The sequence below is a fragment of the Grampus griseus genome, assembly GCF_964374135.1.
Source record: "Grampus griseus genome assembly, chromosome: 10".
Taxonomy (NCBI): Eukaryota; Metazoa; Chordata; class Mammalia; order Artiodactyla; family Delphinidae; genus Grampus; species Grampus griseus.
The window spans coordinates 57,193,589-57,220,608 of NC_139004.1; the positions used below are offsets into that span (position 1 = coordinate 57,193,589).

The 27,020-nt window shown below is 40.2% G+C and overlaps 1 protein-coding gene across 7 annotated transcripts; it reads right to left on the minus strand.

Annotated features, from left to right (window-relative positions):
- Nucleotides 1–576: 576 nt before the first annotated feature.
- LOC309828001 (zinc finger protein 197-like) lies at nucleotides 577–22,551 on the minus strand. 7 transcript variants are annotated; one of them, XM_082663007.1, is made up of 7 exons: nucleotides 22,442–22,551; nucleotides 20,352–20,433; nucleotides 16,155–16,624; nucleotides 14,794–14,956; nucleotides 13,710–13,801; nucleotides 13,283–13,409; nucleotides 577–6,478 (listed from the first exon to the last, which is right to left on the minus strand). In XM_082663007.1, the coding sequence occupies exons 3-7, from the start codon at nucleotides 16,542–16,544 to the stop codon at nucleotides 4,161–4,163; spliced, it is 3,090 nt and encodes a 1,029-aa protein (XP_082519133.1). In that variant the 5' UTR covers nucleotides 16,545–16,624; nucleotides 20,352–20,433; nucleotides 22,442–22,551; the 3' UTR covers nucleotides 577–4,160. The 7 variants fall into 7 exon arrangements, with proteins under 7 accessions (XP_082519133.1, XP_082519132.1, XP_082519134.1 ...); XM_082663006.1 differs by having other exon boundaries at nucleotides 16,155–16,633; XM_082663008.1 differs by having other exon boundaries at nucleotides 16,155–16,633; nucleotides 20,352–20,461; nucleotides 22,442–22,531.
- Between the last annotated feature and the right edge of the window lie 4,469 nt (nucleotides 22,552–27,020).

Genomic DNA, 27,020 nt, shown 5'->3' on the forward strand with positions numbered 1-27,020 from the left:
CTCTAGGAATCTCGGAGGTGCTGTCTTCTCGTTGGGTGTCCAATATCGCTACCGACCAGTGATGGGGGCAAAAGCGCTTAGAGGAAGAGTGCAGGTGGATTGGGGAACTGAGCCTCAGAGCGCGGGGCATCCCTGGGTCGGGTAAGGCCACTTAACCGAGGCGCGCACCCGACAGCCTGAAGCTACAAAGCATCCATCTGTGGAAGACCCTGATAATTTTGCCCTAAATGTTCTGGAAATATCAAACAGTACAGAGAATGGTACAACGAATGCCTGTATCCTCCTTCTGTACTCAACAATTAACACTTTGCTATGTTTGCCTTACCTCTCTATATACTGAAGACATTTTTTTAAGTTGTAATCATCAAAACCCTTCATTCCAAATACTTCGATATGCATCCTTCAGTAATAAGAATAATCTCCAAACTAACAATACCATCATTACAGGTAGGAAAATTAACAATAATTCCGTGAAACCATCTAATAACCATTTTCAAATTTCCAACTGTCCTAAAATATATATTTCATAATTTTGTTTTTCCAAATCAGTTTCACACACTTTATTTGGTACGGCTTTTCAGTTTTGCTTTTTATTTTAAATTTACAGATTCACAGAAAGTTGCAAAGATAATACCCTTCAACTAGTTTCCCCCAATGGGTACATCTTACATAGTTTAATATTTTAAAAAATCAGGAAATTGATACTGGTACAATGTGTGTGTACACTTTGTCATTTTATCACGTGTAGATTTGTGTAACCACCATCACAATCAAGATACACAACTGTTCCAACACCACCAAGGCCTCCCTAAGTGCTACCCCTCCCTCTTCCCCTGCTCCCTCCCACTATTCCCAACCTCTGGCAACCACTAATCTGTATACTTTCATCTGTATACTTTTGTCATTTTAGAATATTATATAAATCTGGCCATACATTTCAGATTGGATTTTTTTCACTCAGCATAATTCTCGTGGAATACACTTGAGTCACTGCAGGTATCAATAGGACATTCCATTTTATTGCAGAGTAGTATTACATGGTATAGATATACTGCAGTTTGTTTTAACCACCTGTTGAAGGATATTTGTTTTAACCACCAGTCAGATCTTGACTATTACAAATAAAACTGCTTTTAACAGTCACGTACAGGTTTTTTTGTGAACACAAGTTTTCATTTCTCTGGGATAAATGCTCAGGAGTGCAAATACTGGGTATATGGCAAGTGCATGTTTGGTTTTATAGGAAACTGCCAAATTATTCCCCCGAGTGGCTGTAACATTTCTCATTCCTGGCAATGTAAAAGATTCCGTTCCTTTGCATCCTTGCCAGCATTTGGTGTTAAAACTTTTTTTAAAAAGCTGATAGCTGTGCAGATTTTTAACTTGCATTTCCCTAATGGCTAATGATGTTGAACGTCTTTTCATATGCCATAAATATCTGTTCATGTCTTTTGCCCATTTTCTAATTGGATCTATTTATTACTGCTGAGTTTTGAGAATTCTTTAGTCTAGATACAAGTGCTGTGTTGCATATATGATTTGCAAATATTTTCTCCCAGTCTGTAATGCTTTTTCATTCTCTTTAAAGAGTCTTTTGGAGAGAAAATTATTTTGACGAGGTTCAACTTATCATTTTTTTCCTTTTACGGAGCATGCTTTTGATATGTCTAAGAATTCTTTGCTTAGTCTTAGTTCCTGCTGTGATTTTTATTTTTTGCCTATGGCTATCCAACTGCTGCAGCAGCATTTGTTGAAAGGCTATCTCTCCTCTACTGAATTGCTTTTGCACCTGTCAAAAATCCATTGGGCATCTGTGCGTCTATTCCTGGCTCAGTATCTTATGGCTCTTTAGTATCTTTTAAAAACAACCTTCTCCTCCACTTTTTATACCTTCATTATGGAAAATTTCATATATATACAAAAGCAGTACAATGAACTCTCAATATTCACCCAGCATCAACAATTATCACCCCTCCCTTTTTCACCGTATCTTTTTGAAGAATCCAGTTTTCTTTTTGTTTTTCTTTTATAGCCGGGCCGCTTGGCTTGTGGGATCTTAGTTCCCCGACCAGAGATCAAACCTGCGCCCTCAGCAGTGAAAGCAAGGAGTCCTAACCACTGGACCGCCAGGGGATTCTCCCAGTAGTTTTCTTACACAATATCCCATGTTTTAAACTTGTTTCTCATGGTGTGTTTTATCTTGTTCCTCTGCCTCCTGTATTTCCTGTAAACTGGCAATCAGGTCTAAGAAGCTTGATAAATTCAGGTTATACTTTTGGCTTTATTACATTACATGTGGAGAGGCACATTATGTGAGTTGTCTCAGTCTTAGCAATGTTACATTTTGTTAAACTGATTAAGAGGTAAATGCCAACTCTCTTCATTGTTAAACTACATCTTTCCCTGTGTAATTATTACATAATCCGGGGTGATTCTTCCGTATGGACATAAAGCATCTTCATATTCATTACCTCATAACAATTTGGGGAGGTAGATATTCTTCCTTCTGTTTAACAGATAAGGAAATCGAGGCTCCAAGAAATGAAGGCATTTGTCCAAGGAAGAGTGGCAGAATCTGACTCATAGGGTCTTCAGACTTTTAACCTGGACCCCTTCCAGTTTTCACTCTTGGTCCCTTCAGTCTGAGGAACCAGCCCTCAAGGAACTTTGGGGTTGAATTAATAACACTTATTATAATCAACACACCACTTCAATGCTGCTAGTATTAGAAAACACAATCCTAATAGTAAGGTATTTATACTCCAGTGACAGAACTGGAGTTCTGAGAATTACAACATAAAATTATCAAATAAAGAATATAGGAAGAAATAAATTTACAAATGTACAAAAGGGTACAGACTGAATGAATGATTGGTTCACTGGGAGTAAATGGGCCTGACCACTCAGAGGTGGATTCTGAATTGGTTTAATCAGAGCTTTGAAGGGCTTGGCTCTGTGTAAAAAAACTTATGTAGTAAGTTGAATGCTGGGACAGAATGTTGTTTCTTAAGTAACAAGCTATTTGTATGTCAATAATGATGAAATGCTGATTAGAATTCAGAATGACAGTAGCACAGATAATCAGCTCAAGGGCTGGGGTTAAGGATTTTTTCCTGTCGACAAGGAAAGCAACATAGGACTGTCCTTCCATTTTGATACTCTACGTCCGCTAGTTTTTAAAATCCAAAGGTTGAAAAATAAATTGTTTTTCTTGGCATCATATTAATAGCTGGACACACTATTTAATAAGCCAATATTTTTTCCATTAAAACTAATATATTATCTATTATCTCCCTTAGACATTTAAAAAGCTGTTTTAAAAAGGTCTTTTTAAAGTACAAAATTCCAAAGTTAGCTATCCACCATACTTCCTCTTACTATAAAAATGAATCTTTTGAGGTGCATTAAGTCCTAATATTAACTTAATGAACAAACATTACATTATGCCATGTTCTAGATTTTGTTCTAGATCATGTTCTTTTATCCAACTTTATTGACAACTAAATTGTTTCATAAAGTACTTTCACATGATCCTTTTACTGAATGCTCACAACAACACTATGAAGTAGGCATTATACCAATATTTGATTGACAGAGAAACTGAGACTTAGAGGCTGACTTAATAACATCACAGAGCTAGTAAAAGAAAGAGCCAGGACCCAAACCTATCTTTTCTGATTCCAAATCCAGTGTACTTAAGTTGTCCTCAAACAGCAGACTCTTGCCCATCCAACTCCATGTTTGATATGTCTTAATCATACCATCTGTAGAGACTTTCTCTAGCAGTAATACTATCTTTAAAATGTACAGTGTATATATACCTTTTCAAAAATGTACACTTTTTAATACCAAGATATTTTTGCTATCATTTACAATGACACCATTACATCTTATAAAACATAACCCAATTTCTTCAGAATCTTTGATCATTCCAAGGTCCTTTCCTAGGTTCATAACAAATGGTTTGGGACAGAGTATTTAACTAGAATTTGGCTTATGTTTTTGTAGTCTTGAAAGTCTAGATTAACTTTCTTCCTCATGCAACATACTTGTCTATAAAGGGGTGATCATGATTTTTTTTTTCCTTATAAAAACCATATGCTGCCATTTATCCAACAGTTACTTAAGTAGGCAGGGATTCTATTCCATTTGACACGATACTAGATTTTCTGAATCTCTGTCTTGGACTCATTGGCATTTTGGAGCCAAGGGAATTCCTCCACAGAATGGACTTTTTGTTGAAGATGAAGGTTTGAACTCTGAGAGAATTCTTTTTCAGACTCATCACATTCACAGTTTTTTTCATCTGTATGAATTTTCTGATGTACAGTAAGGTTTTTTCTTTGCCTAAAAACTTTACTACAATCATTACACCCATATGGTTTCTCCCCTGTGTGGATTCTCTGGTGGCCAACTAAATTCCTCTTAGAAGTAAAAGATTTTCTACACTTCTCACACTCATATGGTTTTTCCCCAGTGTGCATTCTCTGATGTACAACAAGGTTTTTATTCTGACTGAAGTCTTTTCCACACTCATTACATTTATAAGGTTTCTCTCCCGTATGGATTCTTTGATGTACCATAAGATTTCTACTAGAGGTAAGGACTTTTCTACATATATGACATTCATAGGTTTTTTCCCCACTGTGAATTCTTTGATGTTCAATAAGATTTCTGTTGTAAGTAAAGCCCTTCCCACACTCATTACATGCATAGGGCTTCTCACCAGTGTGGATTCTCTGATGGGCTATAAGGTTTGAGCGGTAACTGAAGACTTTCCCACAGTCATTACATTTATAAGACTTTTCCCTTGTGTGAATCCTCTGATGGCCAATGAGGCTTTTCTTCAGAATGAAGCATTTGCCACACTCATTACACTCATAGGGTTTCTCACCACTGTGGATTCTCTTATGTTCAATGAGGTTTCTGTTAGAGCTGAAAGCTCTACCACACTCACTGCATTCAAAGGGCTTTTCCCCGGTGTGGATTCTCCGATGTACGAGCAGGCTTGAATTGTAACTGAAAGCCTTCCCACAATCCTCACATTTGTAGGCTTTCTCCTGTGTATGGAGCTTCTGATGGACCATGAAACTCTTGCTCATAATGAAGGTTTTTCCACATTCTCGACATTCATAGGGCTTTTCCCCATTGTGGAGTCTCTCGTGGTCAATGAGGTTTCTGTTAGAACCAAAGACCTTGCCACAGTCTTTACATTCATAGAGATTCTCTCCTGTGTGGAACCTTTGATGTAAAATGAGGCTCTTTTTCAGAATGAAAACTTTCCCACATTCATTACATTCGTAGGGCTTCTCCCCATTGTGGAGTCTCTGATGGTCAAAAAGGTAAGCACTCTGAGTAAAGGCTTTCCCACATTCAGTACATTTATAAGGCTTCTCTCTGCTATGCATCCTCTTATGGTCAATGAGGCTTGACTTAGAAGTGAAAATCTTCCCACATTTTTTACAACCAAAGGTCTTCTTTTCTGTGTGAACTCTCTGGTGTAAGAGGAGGCTTTTGCTTCGAATGAAAACTTTTCCACATTCTTTACATTTATATGGGTTCTCTGTGCTGTGGAGCCGCTGATGGTCAACAAGGTAAGTGGTCTGGGCAAAGGTTTTTCCACATTCGTCACATTTATAGGGTTTTTCCCCAGAGTGGATTCTCTGGTGCAGAATGAGGCTCTTCTTCAGAATGAAAGCTTTCTGACACTTGTTACATTTATAAGGTTCTTCTCCTTTGTGGAGCCTCTGGTGATCAATGAGGTAAGCATTTTGAGAGAAAACTTTGCCACACTCATTACATTTATAAGGTCTCTCTCCAGAATGGCGCCTTAGATGTATAATAAGGCCTGAGTGCCTATAGAAGCCCTTTCCACACTCCTTACATTTATAAGGTTTCTCCCCAGTGTGGATTCTCTGATGGTTTAGAAGGTAAGCACTTTGAGAGAAGGCTTTCCCACATTCATTACATTTATAAGGTTTCTCCCCAGAATGGTTCCGTAAATGCATTAGAAGGCTTGAGCGCTGAATAAAGCCTTTTCCACACTCTTTACATTTATGAGGTTTCTCCCCAGTGTGGATCCTCCGATGGTTTATAAGATGAGAGATTTTATTGAAATGTTTACAACATATATCACATTTATAAAGCTTCTTTCCTTCAGTGCCTATTAAACTTTCAGAAAAAGCTGAATCTGAAGTTAAGCTTTCTCCAAATTCCTTCCACTTTTGGCCTCGTTTTTCTGATGGAGTCCTTTTCTTCTTTTCTCGTTCAAACAGGGAACCTTTCTTCAGTGTATCTCTTTCCCTTGTTTCATTTCCCCACTGACTTGCTAAAACTTGCCATTCATACTCTTCCTCAAAGTCAAGAACCTGGGGAACACTTCCTTGAAGTCTTTTTGATGCTCCTTTCTGAGAATCTGCTCTTTGAGATAGGCTTGACTTTGATGTCACCTCCTCATTCTCAGTCATGGTCTCCCACTCTGGTAAAAGGAATTAAAAATGCAAATATTATCATATCCCTGTGTTAGTGAGAACAAGATCTTCAAATGACTTTAAAACAAGCTAGAAGGAAACTTTTATATGCATACAAAAAGGAAAAGATTTTTGTTAAATGAGGGTATAAAGCAGAATGCTAATGACAGAATGTTGTAAATGGATTAACATAAAATTCATTCTGAGATACTTCTAAGCTCTTTGCCTTCAGGGAGCAGATGTAAACATAGACAGGATTCTGAAAAAACAGATGCAAGGAAGAACCAGAGAAAGAACATGGGATCTTTCGTAGGTGGTTCACACCTGAGGCTCAAGAAGTTGGATGGGATAAAAAGAACCATTTGGCTTATAAAGAGCTGTCTTTTTATTTTCTTCTTGTTAGGAAGATGGGAACTCTAAAAGAAAGAAAATATACCTAAAAACTTGGAAGACAATCTTTAATTTGTGAAGTCAAGTGTATAAGCACTTTTTAATTACTTGAAAGCAATTAACCTACAGGGAAAAAAAATCCATGAAAAAGCAACTTAATGCTTAGAATTCTCCTTCCAAAATTGAGAAACAATTTTAAAATTCATTTCACAAAAATATCAGGTTTGGTTAGACTCCCTCACTTAATTAAATAAAAAAGAGAAGAAATACAGAACAAAATGAAAAAACATAGACATTAAAAACCATGAAAACATCTATAAAATAATGAGGCTAAATTAGTTAACCTCTTTTCTACTCTAACATTCTCAAATATTTTAAAATGTGAAATTATATATATTTTAAATGTTTTGGAAACTTATTTTCACCATCCAAATGTGAGAAAAATTATGAACTAGTTCCCCAAATTATCTAATAAGTAAAATTATGTAAATAATAGTAACATTATCTTCTATTTGAGTATAAAAACACTATTCTTCTCCCTAAATAGAAAAGACATGGGAAAGGAGTGTAACTATTTTACTCTATTATGAACTTCTTTAAGTTTATGAGAGTATGAAAATGGAAAACATCCAATAAATGTTAAAGTGAACTACATTCTTAGATCAGGCCGTCATATCTCATCTCAACTGTCTCTCTCTCTGGAGTTTGGGTAGGACTGCCCATCACACTACACTGCTTCACTTGGCAGTAGGGATGGGCATGTGTCCTAGGCCTATCCAATACCAGTTTCCTTGTCCACAGTGATTGTATCAAGACTGGTTTCACAATTTAAGCAGGATGCTGGTGGAAAGGAAGGTTCCCATTCTTTAAGGAAGTAGAAGTGTTTTAAGGAATAGAAGTGTTGCACGTGGTTAAACTGAGATGGAAAATCGTTAAGAAATGAGCAACTTTTATATACACAGTAGCTAATTAGCTGGTTAAATGATCTGAAATTTTAGTATAGAAATCAGACTATGTATGGGCCTATTGAGCTTTAAGGGACTTGGGAGAAAAATATGAGAATGAGAGAGGAAGCTGGTTACCTTCTGCAATCTTTGGTGAAGCCTGCAAGAAAAAGACAGGGTTCCCTACCTCCAATACTGCCCACTCCTCTAATCCATGTCCACTCCATTGCTAATTATCTTTCCAATAAGTATATTTGATCATGTCACTCACCTGCTCAAAACAAATAACCCTTCACTGCTTATAGGATAAAGCACAAATGACTAGGACAGCCCAAGAGTTGCCTTCACCCTATATCTGCCTATTTTTCTGGCTTCACTTCTTGTTAGTACTCTTTATGCCTGGAGACTCTAGGCATGGAAAACTACGTAGAGATGCCCAAACATGTCATGTTTTTGCTTGCTTCTCTATCACTGCCCTTGCCCCTTTCTCTTCCCAAATTGCTCTTCCTCGTCCCAATCTGCTACCTGCCCAAACCTACAGCCTTAAAAACTAAGTACGAAAGTCACCCCTGCCCCCGGAATTACCACTGATCTTACAGAAATAAAAAAAGGATTATAAAGGAATACCATGAATGATTCTGTGCCAATAAATTGAACAACTTAAGATGAAATGGCTAAAATCGTAGAAAGACACAAACCACTAAAACTGACTCAAGACAGAAAATCTGAATAGTTCTATAATAAGTAAAGAAATTAAATCAGTAACCAAAAAACTACCCACAAAGAAAACCCCAGGCCCAGACTGTATCACTGCTGAATTCTACCAAACATTAAAAGAATACCAATTCTTCACAAACTCTTCCAATAAATAGGAAAGGTGGGAACACTTTCCGACTCATTCTATGAGACCAGTATTACCTAGATACCAAAACCAGGCAAAGATATGACAAAAAAAGAGAAAACTACAAACATATCTTACGAATACAAACATAAGAATCCCCAACAAAGTATTAGCTAACTGAATCCAGCAACATATAAAAAAGAATTATACACTATGACCAAGTGGGATTTTTCACAGGAATGCAAATCCTGATATAACATCAGATAATCAATTAATGTAATATACCATATCAACTGTATAAGGGACAAAACTCACATAATCATCTCACAGATACAGAAAAAGTGTTTGGCAAAATCCAAAACTCCTTCATGATAAGAACACTCAACAAAGTAGGAATAGAAGGGAACTTCCTCAACCTGATACAGGACACCTACAAAAAATTTAAAGCTAACATCATACTTAATGGTGAATGATTGAATGCTTTCCCTCTAGGAGCAGGAACAAGAAAAGGATGTCTGCTCCTGCCATTTCTACGCAACAGTACTGGAGGTTCTAGCCAGGTCAATGGGGCAAAAGAAAGAAATAAAAGGCACCCAGATTGGAAAGGAAGACATAAAACTATCTCTATTTACAAAATTTGTATATAGAAAATCCTAAAGAATCTACCAAAAAACTATCAGAACTAAGTACGTTCAGCAAGGTTGTAGGATAAGTATCAATATACAAAAATCAGTGGTATTTCTGTACATTAGCACTGAACAACCAAAAAACAGGAAATTAAGAAATAATAGCATCTGGGAATTCCCTGGTTGTCCAGTTAGGACTTGGCGCTTTCACTGCCAGGGCCCAGGTTCAATCCCTGGTTGGGAACTAAGATCCTGCAAGCCACACGGTGCAGCCAAAAAAAAAAGAGACCAATATTCCAAAAGTTAAATGGGCAAAGAACAGTACTAGGTAGTTCATAACATATGAAAAGATACTCAACCTGACTAGTAATGAGGGTGCTCATGAAACCAAATTGAAACAGCAGTGAGATTTCATTTTTTCACCCTCTGTAAATCCTTTCCTAAACCATCCACCCCTCCCCCCACCCTCCCAGTTCTTCCATCTAACCAAGCTCCTACGTGCTCCTGCACTCATGCATACTTTTATTATATAACATTTGTCACACTGTATTGTAATTATTTGTGTAAATGTCTTTTACTCCAACTTGAATGTACTTTATGGCAGGGGCTAAGTTTGATGTGGGAGATACTTAATATTTCTTGAATAATAACCTTCAAATCCTATTCCAATCTCTTAAATGAACATATACAAGTCTTTTACATATTGAAGAAGTATGTGCAAGCTATCTGGGAGTCTGCTTTTCTACCAGCTTATCAATGCACAGAAACTGAGTGCACAAAACTGTCAAATATGATAGTGTCACAGTCTACCCCCAGGTCAAAACACCATGGGCTGTGTAGTACTTTCTCTTTCTGGGGGAATTTGGTCGTGCCCAACTTTTAAACATTATAAATCCTTCGCGGGGACTAGATTCTTTAGACACATTACTTATTTTCCCTCTTTCTGAACCATTTCCTTAAGGTAGCCTCCTCAAGTCAGAATTACTAGGTCAAAGAGCATAAACACCTTGGTATCTGCTTGCCCAAAGCCCTAACAGCATTGCAGTTAGACCATATCTTACTTATTAAAGTTGATTCAAACTTCTCTTCCCTTAAAGAGTTGGAAAAGTAAGGAATTACATTTTCTTCTTAGTTTTTAAATTTAACTCCAAATTTAACTCCTAGACCCATCTGGAATTTATTTTGGCTTACAGCGTGAGGTATGGATCCATGGTGAGTGTTTTTCATAAAATTAATCAATTAACCCATAAAGCATGTTTTAAAATTCTTCAAAGAAAAGATGAATTATTGAGTAAATAGCATTAGAACTACTGAAAGCCACTTGAGTTAAAAAAAAAAAAGCAAACATACAAACTGGATTCCTATGTCATTCTGTATATTAAGATAAACTTTAGATGGACTAAAGCTTAAATGTAAAAATGAAACAATGAAAATGTCTGAAGAAAATACAGGTGATTTAAAAACTAATAATTTTATGGAGAAGGAGACCACAAAGGAAAATATTGCTGTTTGACTTCATGAAAGATTTTCTAAGACTTAAAAAATGGTAATAATAATACCACTGAAAGGCAAACAAATGGGAAAATGTGCAACATGTGACAAAGGGTTAGCAGTTCTAATAAATAAAAAAAATAAGTAGAAAAAATATGAATAAGCAGAAAATGACCAATAAACATGATAACACTAATAATCAAAGAAATGAAAGAAAAATAAACAAAAGATAGTATCCTTCACCTAGCTAGCAAAGTTTTAAAACAGTGAACAGGGCTTCCCTGGTGGCGCAGTGGTTAAGAGTCCGCCTGCCAATACAGGGCACACGGGTTCAAGCCCTGGTCTCGGAAGATCCCACAAGCCGCAGAGCAACTGGGCCCATGCGCTATAACTGAGCCTGCGCTCTAAAGCCCGTGAGCCACAGCTACTGAAGCCCGTGTGCCTAGAGTCCATGCTCTGCAACGGGAAAGGCCACTGCAATGAGAGGCCCGCGCACCTCAATGAAGAGTAGCCTCTGCTCGCCGCAACTAGAGAAAGCCCGTGTGCAGCAACAAAGACCCAACGCAGCCAAAACAAAATTAAAAAAAAAAAAAAAAAAAAACCCAAAACAGTGACCAAATCATAAGCACATACAGGGGAAATGGGCCCTCTTGTACTCTTTTTGTAGAAGTGTAAATTGGTACATCATTGATAGAAAGCAGTTTGGGAATATGTATCAAAATATAAAATCTACAAAATTTTTGACCACCACACCATAGCTGAGATACTAAAAGACATATTCTCATATATGTAAAAATATATAGTATAAATTACTATGAACAATAAAAAATTTACTAAGGTTGCTGGGTACAAAATTAACATACAAAAATTAAATATTTTTATGTATGCAAACAATGATCAATTAGAAAACATCAGAAAAGTTTCCTATTTCAAAGAATCAATGTAACCAGAATACGTAAGATCCACCTGAATGCAATTTTAAAACAGGCCTGAAACAGACAAAGGCAGTATGAACAAATGGAACTATATGTAATGTTCTTGAATAGAAATTCAGTATCATAAAGCTGTCAATGTAAAGCATGATACTCAGACAATGAAATACAAAGCTACTTCCTTCATGGCCTTTCCTAATCCCCAGAAACTGGTACTGGTTGTTTTGTCTTCTTCATTTCCATCTCAAGAGGCTTACGTCACTCTATTACCAATTATTTTACTCTGCTTTGTTTATTCTTTTTATGTTCATCTCCCAAATCATGCTACTTAAGGGCAGAATCACGTCATTTCCATAGTTGCCATTATATGGTAGGTGTTTAATGTTTGTTGGAAACATAAATGGCAAACAGTTTTAAAAAAAATACTCTTGTTATTAATCAAAGAAATCCACTAAATAAAAATATTATAACTTAAAAAATTATATTAACAATAATTTAAAAGAACAGGACTACTCAGCAGCAATGAAGGCAGAGCCAAAGGAGTGGTTCTTACATACAGCTGGTAAGAGCAGAGAGGACTGAGATCACTATGGAAAGCAGTTTGGCAGTATGAAGCAAGAGCCTTAAAACAATTCAAACACTTAGGCCTAGTAATTCTACTTCTAAAAAATAATGAGAAATTAAAAAAACAAAAACAGGGGCTTCTCTGGTGGCGCAGCGGTTGAGAGTCCACCTGCCGATGCAGGGGATACGCGTTCGTGCCCCGGTCTGGGAGGATCCCACATGCCGCGGAGCGGTTGGGCCTGTGAGCCATGGCCGCTGAGCCTGCGCGTCCGGAGCCTGTGCTCCGCAACGGGAGAGGCCACAACAGTGAGAGGACCGCGTACCACACACACACACACACAAAACCTTAGGCATAGAGATAGATGATTATTATGGCAATTATTTAAAATAAAGAAATGGCTAACTAAATTATGACACAAATTACACAGCCAATACAGATAATTGTTGCAAAGAATTTGTGATAATATGAGAGTGAGGTGACTGCAAAGAAGGCAAGCTATAAAACTGTATATATTCAAAAAAAACAAAAAAACAAAAAACTGTATATATTCATAAATACACACTCTCAAAACAATGTAAAAAACCTCAAACACACACAAAAAAGCCAGAAAAGTAATATATCAAAATTTTGATAGTAGCTGTTTGCAAATAGTGGGTTAAAAAAATTTTTTTTTCTCCTAATATTCTGTGTTTTCTAAAATAAGTATGCTATACTATGTTCATAATCAGAAAAACAAACAAAAGCTGGGACTTTCCTGGTGGTCCAGTGGTTAAGAATCTGCACTTCCACTGTCGGGGGAAGAAAAAAAGAAAAGAAAAACAAACAAAAGCTGATGAAGTTGTGGGGGAGGGAGACGCAACAGGGAAGAGATATGGGGATATATGTATATGTATAACTGATTCACTTTGTTATAAAGCAGAAACTAACACACCATTGTAAAGCAATTATACTCCAATAAAAACGTTAAAAAAAAAAAAAGCTGATGAAGTAAAGGTAAGAATTATGGAAAGAAAGTGTCCTTACCTAAGGAAGTCACATTTCCATAATTCTCCAGCATCACATCCCAGTACAAAGCCCTCTGAATTGGGCCCAGACATGCCCATTCCTCTGAAGTGAAGCATACTGATACCTCCTCAAACATCACCAATTCCTGAAATAACAGGTATGTGTGAGATTATCCATGCCCAGGAAGCTCCCCTACTGAAAGGTCCCTTTCACTTATGGGGAAGACAGGTTGTGAGGGCATGAGGTGGGCAAGGGATACCAGGGAGACATAGGAGACCCCACATGAAGTCTGCCTTCCAATAGCATCGACCTTGATTTAGAGATAGGAGCTGACTGGACACCCAAGCACAAGGATGAGAGATACTCCAACCACAATTAGGATACTTCAGCCACAATGAGATAGTGCAGATAGGATCTTAGGAAGAAAAGAGGATGCAAATCTTACCTGGGGCTGGGCTGTCAGGAGCATGAGAGCCATTAATTGATTTCTTGGGTTCTCTTCCTGGGAAAGGGCAGAAGCTTCAGGGGCAGGAGAATCTGAAGGAGAAAAAGCTGCATATGAGATAACTGTTGTTCCTGCCCACTACTCCAAGTCCAATATCTTTATCTTCTATAAACAAGGAATTCAAAAAGACACAGAGCTCCCAGAACTAGGCAACGATGGCTGTAAAATGACCTACAAATATTTTCTGACCCCCACGTGCAGGGCTGGAATAGCACAAAGAATAGCAATAAGAATGGATAAAGGGGGACTTCCCTGGTGGCACAGTGGATAAGACTCCGTGTTCCCAATGCAGGGGGCCCGGGTTCGATCCCTGGTCAGGGAACTAGATCCCACATGCATGCCACAATTAAGAGTTCACATGCCACAACTAAGGAGCTGGGGAGTCTCAACTAAGGAGCCCCACGAGCCACAACTAAGGAACCCGCGAGCCGCAAATAAGACCCAGCGTAACCAAATTAAAAAAAAATTTTTTAATTAAAAAAAAAGAAAGGGCTTCCCTGGTGGTGCAGTGGTTCAGAATCTGCCTGCCAATGCAGGGGACATGGGTTTGCGCCCTGGTCCCAGAAGATCACACATGCCGCAGAGCAACTAAGCTTGTGTGCCACAACTACTGAGCCTGCGCTCTAGAGTCTGTGAGCCACAACTACTGAGTCCACGTGCTGCTACTACTGAAGCCCATGTGCCTAGAGCCCGTGCTCTGCAACAAGAGAAGCCACCACAATGAGAAGGCCACGCACCGTAACGAAGAATAGCCCCGCTCGCCACAACTAGAGAAAGCCCGCGCACAGCAACAAAGACCCAACGCAGCCAAAAATAAGTAAATGAAATAAATAAATTAAAAAAAAAAAAAAGAATGGATAAAGGGTCAGAGGGACCCAGGAAAGGATAAGAGGGAGAACAGGAAAGAGCTTGGTACCATAAGGGGTTCATATAAGGGCAGGAGAGGAAGCAACTATCTGGGAGTAGGGAGATGAGCCACAGTAAGAGTCCTGAGAAAAGTCCAAAGTCATAGCCAGTAAGTTACCATGTTGAGGATCTTGGAGCAAGTTGAACACCACTGGGTCAGTAAGAGGATTTGAGCGAATTTCAGCTGATATGTGGCTGCCAGTGGGTGCATGAGGAAGTGCTATTCCTGGAGTGCTCAGACCCTCCTGAAGACTGTCCTGATCCTGGACAAGGACTGGAACCTGGGAACAAGCAGAACAAAATAAGCTGACTTTTCTTGTACCTCCAGAAAATGGACTCACCTAACATGGACCTCTTTCTGCCCGTAATCTAGAACTGTGAGATGAGAGTGACCCACCTCAAATATGGAGCATCAAAACAGCAGTAAAGCTTTGCCTTGAGAACAGTGGAGCTGCCCTCTAGCCCCACTCATGGTACTGGTGACCTCTCCCAGAGGAGACTGAACACAACGGTGGAAACAGAAGCCAGACCTGGGTGTGGGTTAAGGAGGGAATGGGAAGTAACAAGCAATTAAGAGCTTCAGACCTCGTTTTAGATTACACCTGGGTTCAATACACTCTTCTACTTATTTACCCCTTTACTTATCCTTTCCTGCTCCAATAGAAGGAACACTAGAAGTCTAGACATTTGCTTTTTTTGCTAACTAGATGTCTCACCTAAGACAATGCAGTGAACCTTTTCCTGCCTCCATTTTCTTATCTCTCAAATGAGAAAGATGGATTAGTGATTAATACTGAAATATGTAGCTCTCAATTCTTCATTTTTATGATTTAAACAAATAAGCCCATCCTTGGTATCACTTCCAAGTTATATTCCAGACTTCTTATATAGAAATGTTTCTAGTGGGCTCCAGATTGACAGAAAGAGATCTGACACATACTAGAAACTATATCAAGATCCCAATTTAATAGCCAAGGATATAAAATCTTATCAGAGGCAAATATCTCAACCCAATCCCTTGGCTCACAGAATCCCCAGTAGGGGAAAACATGGGGAGGTCTTGCCAGATCTAGAAAGCTTCATTCATGCTTTCCCACTGCCTTTTATACTTCAGGCTTACAACATCACTCCAAACATACTTATACAAACAATACATATGTTTCTGTTTAGAGGAACACTTACAAATATTACATTCTTCAGATTCTTGAACCAAACTCAGCATTAGCAAGCATCACCCAAGGAGGCAAAGTAGAGTCAATGCCTTGTGTTGATTCTGAATTGGCCCAAAGACCCCAATCATAAATCCATTTCTCTCAAAATACATTCTGTGGTCTGAACAGCTCATGAACCTGTTTTAATTAGCATTAGGGTTGCTATTGTGTTATTGTTAATGAAAATCACAGCATCATCCTCTATCCCCTCTGTCCTGGGCCTACTCCCTCCTTCCACCTCAAACTCTTCCCCCTTCCCCTTTCTCACTTTTAGTGCTGGTCCATCGAGGTCTTTCTGCAGCTCCTCTACCAGGGCCACTGCCTCCTCACCACTCCCGGGGCGATGGATCTGCACCCAGGTCCGTATCTCTCCGGGCAGGATGCTCAGGAACTGCTCCAACACCAGCAGCTCAAGGATCTGTGCCTTGGTGCGTGCTTCTGGCCTCAGCCACCGGCGACAGAGCTCCCGGAGCCGGCTCAGTGCCTCCTGGGGTCCAGATGTCTCATGGTAACGTAACTGTCTAAAGTGCAGGTGGGAGGTCTCCCAAACAGAGGAGCTGCTCCCTTGGAAGCTGGTTCCCCACTTCCAGGTATCATCCTTCCCTTTAACAAGGCCCTCTTGTCTCAGAGCACTGTGGGCCCAATTTTCTCTTGTCATTGTTGTTATTTAAGAAAGGCTCCTCTCTAGGTCCCCTCAATCCTTGCTTGCCTTCTTCCTTAGAGCCTGGAGAACATCATCTATAAGACCTCAAGAAATCATTGTTAAAGTTAACCCAGAGAAACAATCAGGTTTTCCAGACCCCAGTTAGCTCTCACTAATGAAGAAACCTCCCTGAATGCAAAGTTCTAGATTCTGGGCCATGCCTCCTCTAACAGAGAAGCCCGGGCCCAAGGCTCTAGGGACACTAATACGCATATTACCCAGACCATTGCTGATATCAAAAACATGAAATTCCTTTGGTCTTTTTTTTTTTTGGCCACGTGGCATGTGGGATCTTAGTTCCCCAACCAGGGATCCAAGCCGTGCTCCCTGCATTAGAAGCATGGAGTCTTAACCACTGGACGGCCAGGGAAGTCCCTCCTTTGGTCTTTATTCACAGTTTCTCTTCCACCTAATTACAATAAATCCTTTATCCACCATTCTAACAATGGGCATCCTGGCTACTCCTGTGTGACCTTGAACAAGTTACCTCACTTCTAAGTCTCAGTTTGGTAACCTGTAAAATAGGGGCAACAACAATTCCTATCTTATGGGCTTGTTGTAAGAAATTGATGTGAAATACATTTCAGGCTTTTGAATAGTGCCTGGTATATGGATTCAAATGTTAATCATTATCTTTCTGCAACTAGCACCCTTTCCTATGTTCTTAGGCTTCTGCTTTCTAGAAATAGTGCGTTTTTTAGAAATAATATGTCTCTTTCTTATTACAAAATGGAAAATCTGTAAAACCAGAAAACACATACAAAACCAAAGAACAATCACTGCTGTTGTTCTGGACTACATTTTTCCAGTCCTTTCTCCAACGGGCAATTTGGATCACAAAACTGGATCCAACTGTACTGCTCCATAATTTCACACACATTGTGTTGTAAACACAATATCAAATATTCTTCATCATTATTTTCAAGAGTACATCAGCCCATGGGACTTTCCTGGTGGTGCAGTGGTTAAGAACCCGCCTGCCAATGCAGGGGACATGGGTTTGAGCCCTGGTCCAGGAAGATCCCACATGCCGCGGAGCAGCTAAGCCCGTGTGCCACAACTACTGAGCCCGTGTGCCACAACTACTGAGCCCGTGTGCCACAACCACTGAAGCCTGCGTGCCTAGAGCCCGTGCTCCACAACAAAGGGAGGCCACCGCAGTGAGAGGCCTGCGCACCGCGGGGAGTAGTGGCCCCCACTCGCTGCAGCTAGAGAAAGCCCGTGTGCAGCAATGAGGACCCAATGCAGCCAAAAATAAATAAATTTTTTTTTTAAAAAAAGAATATATCAGCCCATTCATACTTTAGTCCTCTGTTGTTAGACATTTAGATTTATATTTTTTCCTATGACAAATTCAGCTGCAATGACCATCTTTGTTAATGAATTTTTGGTTACATTTCTGCTTACTTCTTCAGGAAAATTTCCCAGAAAAGAAACTGTTTGGCTGAAAGGTACAAATAGTTTAAACTTTTAAGGTTGTAATAGTTACATTACTATCAGTAACATATAAGAGTGCCTCATTAATTTTATTTAACACATGGACCCTTAAAATTCATGCTTATAATGGAGCAGAGGAGGCCAAAATATAAACATAATTTCAATATAATGTGTGAGTACAATTAATAGGAGGACATATAAGCACAGTAAGAATTCATGAACGTAATTTTGGGTTGGGCTGTAAAGAAAAAAAGACCACTGGAGTATTAGGAAAGCCATTCCAGGAATAAAGAAACTGTAATTTCAAAAGCAAGGGAGAGACAGCACATATAGCTCTGTTAAAAAGATTCTTTGCAAATCAGAGAAGGAAGTAAACTTTGAGGTAATTTTGTAGAATTAGAGTGAAGAGGTAAACAGAAGCCAATTCTAAAGGCTACTGAGAGGCAGCCAGAGGCATCCCAAGTAGCCAGAGTGGCACTGTCAAGCTCCTTCCACAGGAATTACACTCAGCATTTCAGCACCAAGCCACTGTAGATTTAACCTGTGTCTGTGAGCATCTGTGCTTTATCTATTTTTACTTTGTGCATCTGTTAGCAAGATGTGTCCTAAGGGAACTGCTTCTTTGCTTTACATCATTTCAGCTTATGAAAGGTTTCATAAGAATACTCTACTTTCAGGGACTTCCCTGGTGGTGCAGTGGATAAGACTCCATGCTCCCAATGCAGGGGGCACAGGTTTGATCCCTGGTCAGGGAACTAGATCCCACATGCGTGCTGCTACTAAGAGTTTGCATGCCACAACTAAGGAGCCCACAGGCCGCAACTAAGGAGCCTGCCTGCCGCAACTAAGACCTGGCGCAACCTAAATTAACAAAACAAAACAAAACAAAAACAACCCTACTTTCAGACATTAGGGGAAACCTGTAGTCTAAACAAATAATTAAAGTTCTAAATTAAGTAGTAGTAGGGATAGAACAATTGAGAAAAACTGAGCAGTTCTTTGGTAACTGACCTGGGGGTGATGGAAAGGAATTTAAAAAAAGGATTTCTATCCCATGTTCACAGATAGGAAGACTCAATATTGTCAACATTTCAGTGCTTCTCAACTTCATCTATAGATTCAATGCAACTCCAATCAAAATCTCAGTAAGCTATTTTGTGGATATTGACAAACTGATTCTAAAGTTCACATGGAGAGGCAAAAGACCCAGGATAACTAACACAATATTGAAGAAGAAGAAGAACAAAGTTGAGAGACTGACACTACCCACATCAAAACATTCTAAAAAGCTACCATGATGAAGTCAGCATGGTACTGGCAAAATTGTAGACAAATCAATGGGACAGAATAGAGAGTCCAGAAATAGACCCACATGAATAGTCAACTGATCTCTGAGAGAGAGTCAACGTAATAAAATGGAGCAAATATAGTCTTTTTGGCAAATGGTGCCGGTACAACTGGACATTCACATGCAAAAAATGAATCTAGACACAGACTTTACATCTTTCACAAAAACTAACTCAAAATGGATCAAAGATCTAAATGTAATATGCAACACTATAAAATTCCTGGAAGATAACTTAGGAGAAAACCTAGATGATCTTGGGTATGGTGATAGCTTTTTAGATACACACAAAAGGCACGATCCTTGAATGAAATAATTAATAAACTAGACTTCATCAAAATTAAAAAATTCTGCTCCGCAAAAGGTAATGTCAAGAATGAGAAGACAGGGCTTCCCTGGTGGCACAGTGGTTGAGAGTCCGCCTGCCGATGCAGGGTACATGGGTTCGTGCCCCAGTCCGGGAAGATCCCATATGCCGTGGAGCGGCCGGACCCGTGAGCCATGGCCACTGAGCCTGCGCATCCGGAGCCCTGCAACAGGAGAGGCCACAGCACTGAGAGGCCCGCGTGTACCGCAAAAAAAAAAAAAAAAAAAAAAAAGAATGAGAAGACAAATACTTGCAAAAGACACATACTATTATCCTTCCTTTGTATATTTTATACAAAGAACTCTTAAAACTTAATAAGAAAACAAACAACTCAATTAAAATATGGCCCAAGGGGGAATTCCCTGGTGATCCAGTGGTTAGGACTCAGAGCTTGCACTGCCAGGGGCCTGGGTTCAATCCCTGGTCAGGGAACTAAGATATCACAAGCTGTGTGACAAGGGAAAAAAAAAAAATTAAGATAAAATGACTCAAAGGCCTAAACAAATACCTCACTAAAGAAGATATACATATTTCAAATAACTGCACAAAAATATGCTCCACATCATATGTCATCAGGGAAATGAAAGTTAAAACAATGAGATACCTTACGTACCTATTAGAATGGCCAAAATCCAGAACACTGGCAACACCAAATGCTGGTGAAGATGTGGAGCAACAGGAACTCTCATTCATTGCTGGTGGGAATGCAAAATGGTACAGCCACTATGGAAGACAGTTTGGCAGTATCTTACAAAACTAAACATAATCCTACCATAAATTCTAGCAATTGTGTTCCTTGGTATTCATCCAAAGAAACTGAAGACATACATCCACACGAAAACCTGCACATGGATGTTTACAGCAGCTTTATTTGTAACTGTCGACACCTAGAATCAACCAAGATGTCCTTCAATAGGTGAATGAATAAACTGTGGTACATCCAGACAATGGAATATTACTCAGTGCTAAAAAGAAACAAGCTATTACGCCATGAAAAAATACAAAGGAAGCTTAAATATGGACTACCCAGTGAAAGACGCTAATTTGAAAATTAATATACTGTACAATTCCAACTATATGACATTCTGGAAAAGGCAAAACTATGGAGACAGTAAAATGATCAGTGGTTGCCAACGGTTGGAGAAGGAAGGGATGAGCAGGCAGAACACAGAGGATTTTTAGGGCAGTGAAACCATGCTATATACTAAAATGGTGGATACATTATACAAATCATTATAAATCTGTCCAAACCCATAGAATATATAAACACAGAGAGTGAGCCTTTATGTAACCTTTGGACTTTGGGTGATTAAAATGTGTCTGATACAGGTTCACCAACTGCAACAAAAGGTACCACTCTGGTGGGGGATTTTTTTTTTTTTTGGATTGAAGTATAGTTATTACACAATGTTGTATTAATTTGTGCTGTACAGCAAAGTGATTCAGTTATACATAAATATACTCTTTTTATATTCTTTCCCATTATGGTTTAGCACATGATATTGAATATAGTTCCCTGTGCTACACAGGAGGACCTTGCTGTTTATCCAGTCTATAAATACTAGCTTGCATCTGCTAATCCCAAACTCCCACTCCATCCCTTCAGTGGTGGGGGATGTTGATATGGGGGGACGCTATGCAAGAGAGGGGGCAGGGAGTATATGGGAAATTTCTGTATTTTCTGCTTAATTTTCCTGTGAACGTAAAACTGCTCTAAAAAAAAAAAAGTCTGTAAGTAAATAAAACCCGGGGCGGGGCGAGAAGGATTTCTAAATAATTTTCTACGGTAAATTATCAGAATTCTATTTACTCTTACTTTGCAGATAGATACAAATAACAAATCCTTAAACATACATTTTGTTTGCTTCTCACAAAAGGTTTGTGAGCCACACGTTAAAAAGAACAAAAGAAGCCTCAAAGGAACTAAGTGATTCACTCAAGGCCACTCAGTTATGGGAGCAAATTCTGAACTCAGGGATTCTAACTCCAAAAGTCCAAAATAACTGCATCTAAGAAAAGACTTATGAAACCCAAACAACTATTCTAAAGCAATGGTTTAGAATAATAATGACAACAATTCATTATAAAGCTTTAATCTGGCAAGCGGTAAAACGAAAATAAACAACCATACGTAGTCACTCGCAGGTTGGCAATGACCTTTCTTGCAAAAGACGGCTTTTACGCTGAGTTTACCATCTTAGTGCTTAATGTGAAAATACATTCTCTAAAGCAATGGTGGTACGGCTTGTCTAAGTTTGCTTCTTAAATACCATTATATTACAAAATTAAAAGATGAGAACCGGTCCATACCTCGAGGGAAAAAAAAAAAAGGCCCCATTAGTCTGGGAGCCCCTGCTCCAGGGAAATCTCAAGCTGTTTCTCAGCATCAGTCTCAGAGAAGATGGGAAAAGAGCAGAAAAGCCTGAGCTGGGGAACCTGACTACTGAGGGCGGTGTTCTCAAAGGGGCAGCACATTCTACTAACTCGAGGGCCGGTCCACAGACACTCAGACTCAGGGGCTCTGTCTTCAATACCTTCCCCAAGCCGCAGCCAAGGCGTCCACCTCAACACGGAGCGGAGGGACCGCCCTGGGGGTAAGGGCCGGAGAGGGGTCGGCGAAGGCTGCGCTGCCCTGGCGAGCTCAAGCCGCACCCCGGGCCGCCCTCCCCGCGTGCCAACCTGACCCGAGCCCACCCCGCTCACCGGGGGCTCCCGCAGCGGCTCCGGCCTTGGGGACCGCCGCTTCGGTGCCGGGACGCCGGGAGATGACACGGGAACTGGACGCCACGGCACCTGAGGCCCCAAATAATGGCTGACCCGCGGATACCGCGATTTCCGGTCGCTCACCCCACCTCCCAGTGCCGGCTCTCTAGGAAGCCACAGCTCTATGGTTCCTAGTTTTTCCCGGTGAAGGCGAAGAAAAGCGGAGCTCCTGGACCCTTGGGTCTTCATTCCTCCCAACCAGAGAGTAGGCGTAGCTGTGTTCCGGAACACAAGGATCAGCGGTGAATCACACGGTTCAGGCCCTCAGGACGCTTGTTGTCTCCTGAAGGAACGGAACCTTTTTGTTTTAATTTGCAGTTCAACTGAGGTTGATGGGGAGTAATTCTTCATATGTCTGAGTGACTTCGTGGGTGACTTTTCCAATCTATTCTTGAACCTGGAGCAGTTCTCACTGTAAATAACATGGCTTATAAATGACTCCCTTGTGAACTGGCTTACTGTCGAGTATCTCTTGCCCAAATGATGAGATAATGGAGCTCTGGTGTTAAATATTAATCAAGCTGAAACTGTAATAGAGAGACACTGCCTCTCTGGAATGAGAAAGTTGTTGCAGTTGTCCATCACCCTGGGTAAATTTAGGTCTGTGTAAAGGAAACTGAACTCTGATTCTCTCTTTGATACTTAGATATTTTAAGTTTGGACTCCTGGAGTCATCAACCCCTATATAAGACAGACCAGAAAGATGCTCCAAGAGGGTGTTGCAGGAGAGGGAAATGTCATGTCCTGGGACCCACAGGAGCCCTTAGAATGGACCATGGCCAAGTGAGGGTCCTTGGGTTGTGCAGGAAAAAATTCAAGAGCTCACCAAAGAAAAGTGAAAGCAAGTTTATTTAGAGCGATACACACTCCACAGGCCAAATGTGGACTGTCTCAGAAAGTGAGAGCGGCCCCAGGGCATGGGGCTGTAGTTTTTATGGGCTAAGTAATTTAATACGCTAAGGAATGGGAGGAATATTGCTGTTACCAGAAGGAATATTGCTATTTCTCGGAAGGGTGGGGATTTCCCAGGAATTGGGCCACTGCCCACTTTTTGGCCTTTTCTGGTCTGTCTGGGAACTGTCATGGCTGAAGGGGCATGATTTTTAGTATTACAATGAAGGTATAATGAGCTAAAGGTCAATGACCAGACTTTTCTCAAAGCTACCTTGGTTACCAAGCAGGTTCTAGCTGGTCTTTATCGAATCCAAACAACTGCGCTCCATCTTCATTTATCTAGAGTTTGTGTCCTGCCCCTTTCCCTCCTGTGTCAAGGGCCAGGGCCATGTCTGTCTGGATCCCTTGTATACTTGGCACCTAGCACAAAGCCATACTAGGTGCTAGATGAACGTTTGTTGAATGAGCAAGGTGTTATTCTGTATATATGTCCTCTCCTGGCTTTCAATGAACACCTGCCTAAACATTTCAGCCTCTACTCTTCCATTCATTCAACAAGTATTAACTGAGTACTAACCATGTGCTAGACACTATTTTAGGCACTAGGGACATAAATGAAGAGGTAAAGTCCCTAGGAGCTTACATTTCTAGTGGGGGTAGACAGGAAAACAAATACAAAATATGTCAGGGAGTGATACATGCTAAGCAGAAAGATGGTAAAGACCCAACAAAGGAGGCTTAGAAGCAGCAGCCAACCAAGTAGAAGGAGAACCAGGAGATAGTACTTTATAGGTCTCAAAGCACGAATGGGAGATTTTGAAATAATAATCAACGTGGTCCCTGCTCCCCCTACACTAAATCATTTTACTTGTGACCTGAGGCCCCTTCTCCTCCCCTGCCTGCCCAAGTAGACAGAGGTTATTCACTGTCAGACTAGAAAAAAAGGGTACAAAGACTATACTGTCAGGTCAATAGACACTTTTGGGAGATGGAAAGACATGCTTGCCAAACAAGTGTTTCTGCTAGGGAAGAAGAAAGGAATGAGAGGAGCCAAAATGACTAATTGGGCTGTGGATGACTGACCAGTGAGCCTATAATCATCCACACCCTACCAAGCAGTGGCCTGGAAGGATGTAACCAGAGTTGTCTGCTGGTGAGGACCACTAATTGCCAATGGTCAGCCTAGAGCCCCAGTTTTATCATTCAGTTTGTGCCCTGAGATTCAGCCTGGTGCCCATCTGACAGTCAAGGAATTTGAAGCCTCCTCATCCTCACCCCAAGATGAAAGGCTTGGTTATCTTGTGGGATGATGGTAGTCGAAAAGGGACACCCTACCTTTGAAGAAGATGGAACTATATGGAATCTGTTTAAAGTGGCCCAGAGAGCTGGGATGTTGGTGGAATACAACACATAGCCTCTGTTTTACGTACACTCACACATTCTTAGCACATAGAATTCCCACAGGTGAAGTACACTGGATTTGGAATCAGAAAACCTAGGTTTGGGTCCTGGCTCTTTCTCTTACTAGCTCTGTGATGTTATTAAGTCAGCCTCTAAGTCTCAGTTTCTCTGTCGGTCAAATATTGGTATAATGCCTACTTCATAGCGTTGTTGTGAGCATTCAGTAAAAGGATCATGTGAAAATACTTTATGAGACAATTTAGTTGTCAATAAAGTTGGATAAAAGAAGTAATGGTCAAAATCTAGAACTTGGCATAATGTAATATTTGTTCATTAAGTTAATATTAGGACTTCAGGCACCTCAAAAGCAAACAAGAATTAAATGAGTTTGTTAGGGCTATACAGTATATTCAGTTAATTAGGGACATAGGCAAGAATGGAACCGAGATCTTTCTGCTCTTTCTTTTGCAACAGGTTACATGCACCTAAACTGTCCAGATACCATAGAAATCACTTAAACATAGAACATGCCAACTCTGAAACATTCTTCTGAACTAAGCCCCTACTTTAATGCCAATTAATAGCTTGGAAACTTGAGTTCTATTCTTAATATTGCAGTTTCCAAACATCCCTTCAGCCATTCCCATAGTTTTTAAGGGCCCAGACTCTGGAGCCAAAATCTCTGATTTTAAATCCAGGTTCATATGTGAGTACAACCCCCTTTTTGTGAGAAAGAAAAGTACACTAAAAAATGAGGGACCTCGGACTTCCCTGGCGGTCCAGTGGTTACAACTCCACGTTTCCAATGCAGGAGGCATGTGTTCGATCCCTGGTCAGGGAACTAAGATCCCACATGCGGTGTGGTATGGCTAAAAAATAAAAATAAAAAAAAATAAGAGGGACCAGACGTACACTCATGGCTGCCTCACCTTCTCATGGACCACTTTGTCTCTGAGAAGCAAGATCAACACATTCTCCTATCTTTGTGGTTCTCCTGTTTAATTTCATTGTCTTGCCTTAACAGGAAGGAAAATTGATCCTTCATTTTGGGGAGGGAAGAATTATACCAGATCTTTTGTCATAGGTCAGTCACACACCAATTTGCATTTAAAAACAAACAAACAAACAGCCCCACAACACTGGTAGAGTAGGATTTTATAGAAAGATGAGAAACACGACCTTAACATTCAGACTAGGATTTCTGTTTTAGTTGACCAGTATTCTGAGGTCTTAGCCCCATCTTAGACTATCGGTCCTCTCCCTCCAGCCTCTTCTCAAATACCTATCTATGATGTTGATTGATGCTCTTACACCTCTAATTCGGAGAGGTCCAAAAGCGTACTTTTAAGTCAATCTAGAATCTTCCATCCTTAGCAGTGGCTAGGTGTCTGGGCAGAACAAAATGTAACTGAGGCCCTCCCCAGTCCAAGAGATTATGCAAATACTTCTCTTTCAGGTATTGGAAAATAATGGAATTAGTACTACATGGTTGAAGGGATTATTTCTAGACACTAAATTCTGAGTCAGGCATATGGAGAAGAGATCATGGAGCTCTTCAAGAATGCTAGCTCTCCCTTTGCCAATTTATTTCTCATAGTATTGATGAAAGTTTTGTCTTCTGGACCCTCCCAGTGTGGGTGAGTAGGTCTTGAACGACAAATCCACTTTAATAATCCAATCTCCCTAAACCTTTGAACTCCCGCCCCATACATTAAACCAAGGGAGGGCGGGCATTTCTGATTCATTCACAACAGGCCATCTTTTGGTCCATGTTTCAGCCAGTCAACCAAACTGTCAGAGCTCTTTCTAACTCCCAGATTTGCAGATTCAAATGCTAATCTCTTCTGAAAACAACCTCACAGACACACCCAGAAATAATGTTTTGCCAGCTTTCTGGGCAACCCTTAGCCCAGTCAAATTCAACATAAAATTAACCATCATAGGGCTTCCCTGGTGGCGCAGTGGTTGAGGGTCCGCCTGCTGATGCGGGGGACACGGGTTCGTGCCCCGGTCCGGGAGGATCCCGCATGCCACGGAGCGGCTGGGCCCGTGAGCCATGGCCGCTGAGCCTGCGCGTCCGGAGCCTGTGCTCCGCAACGGGAGAGGCCACAACAGTGAAAGGCCCGCGTACCACAAAAAAAAAAAAAAAAAAAAAAAAAAAAAAAAATTAACCATCATAATTATTATCCCTTTAAGTAGTGTAGAATCTCATCTAATTGGTGTC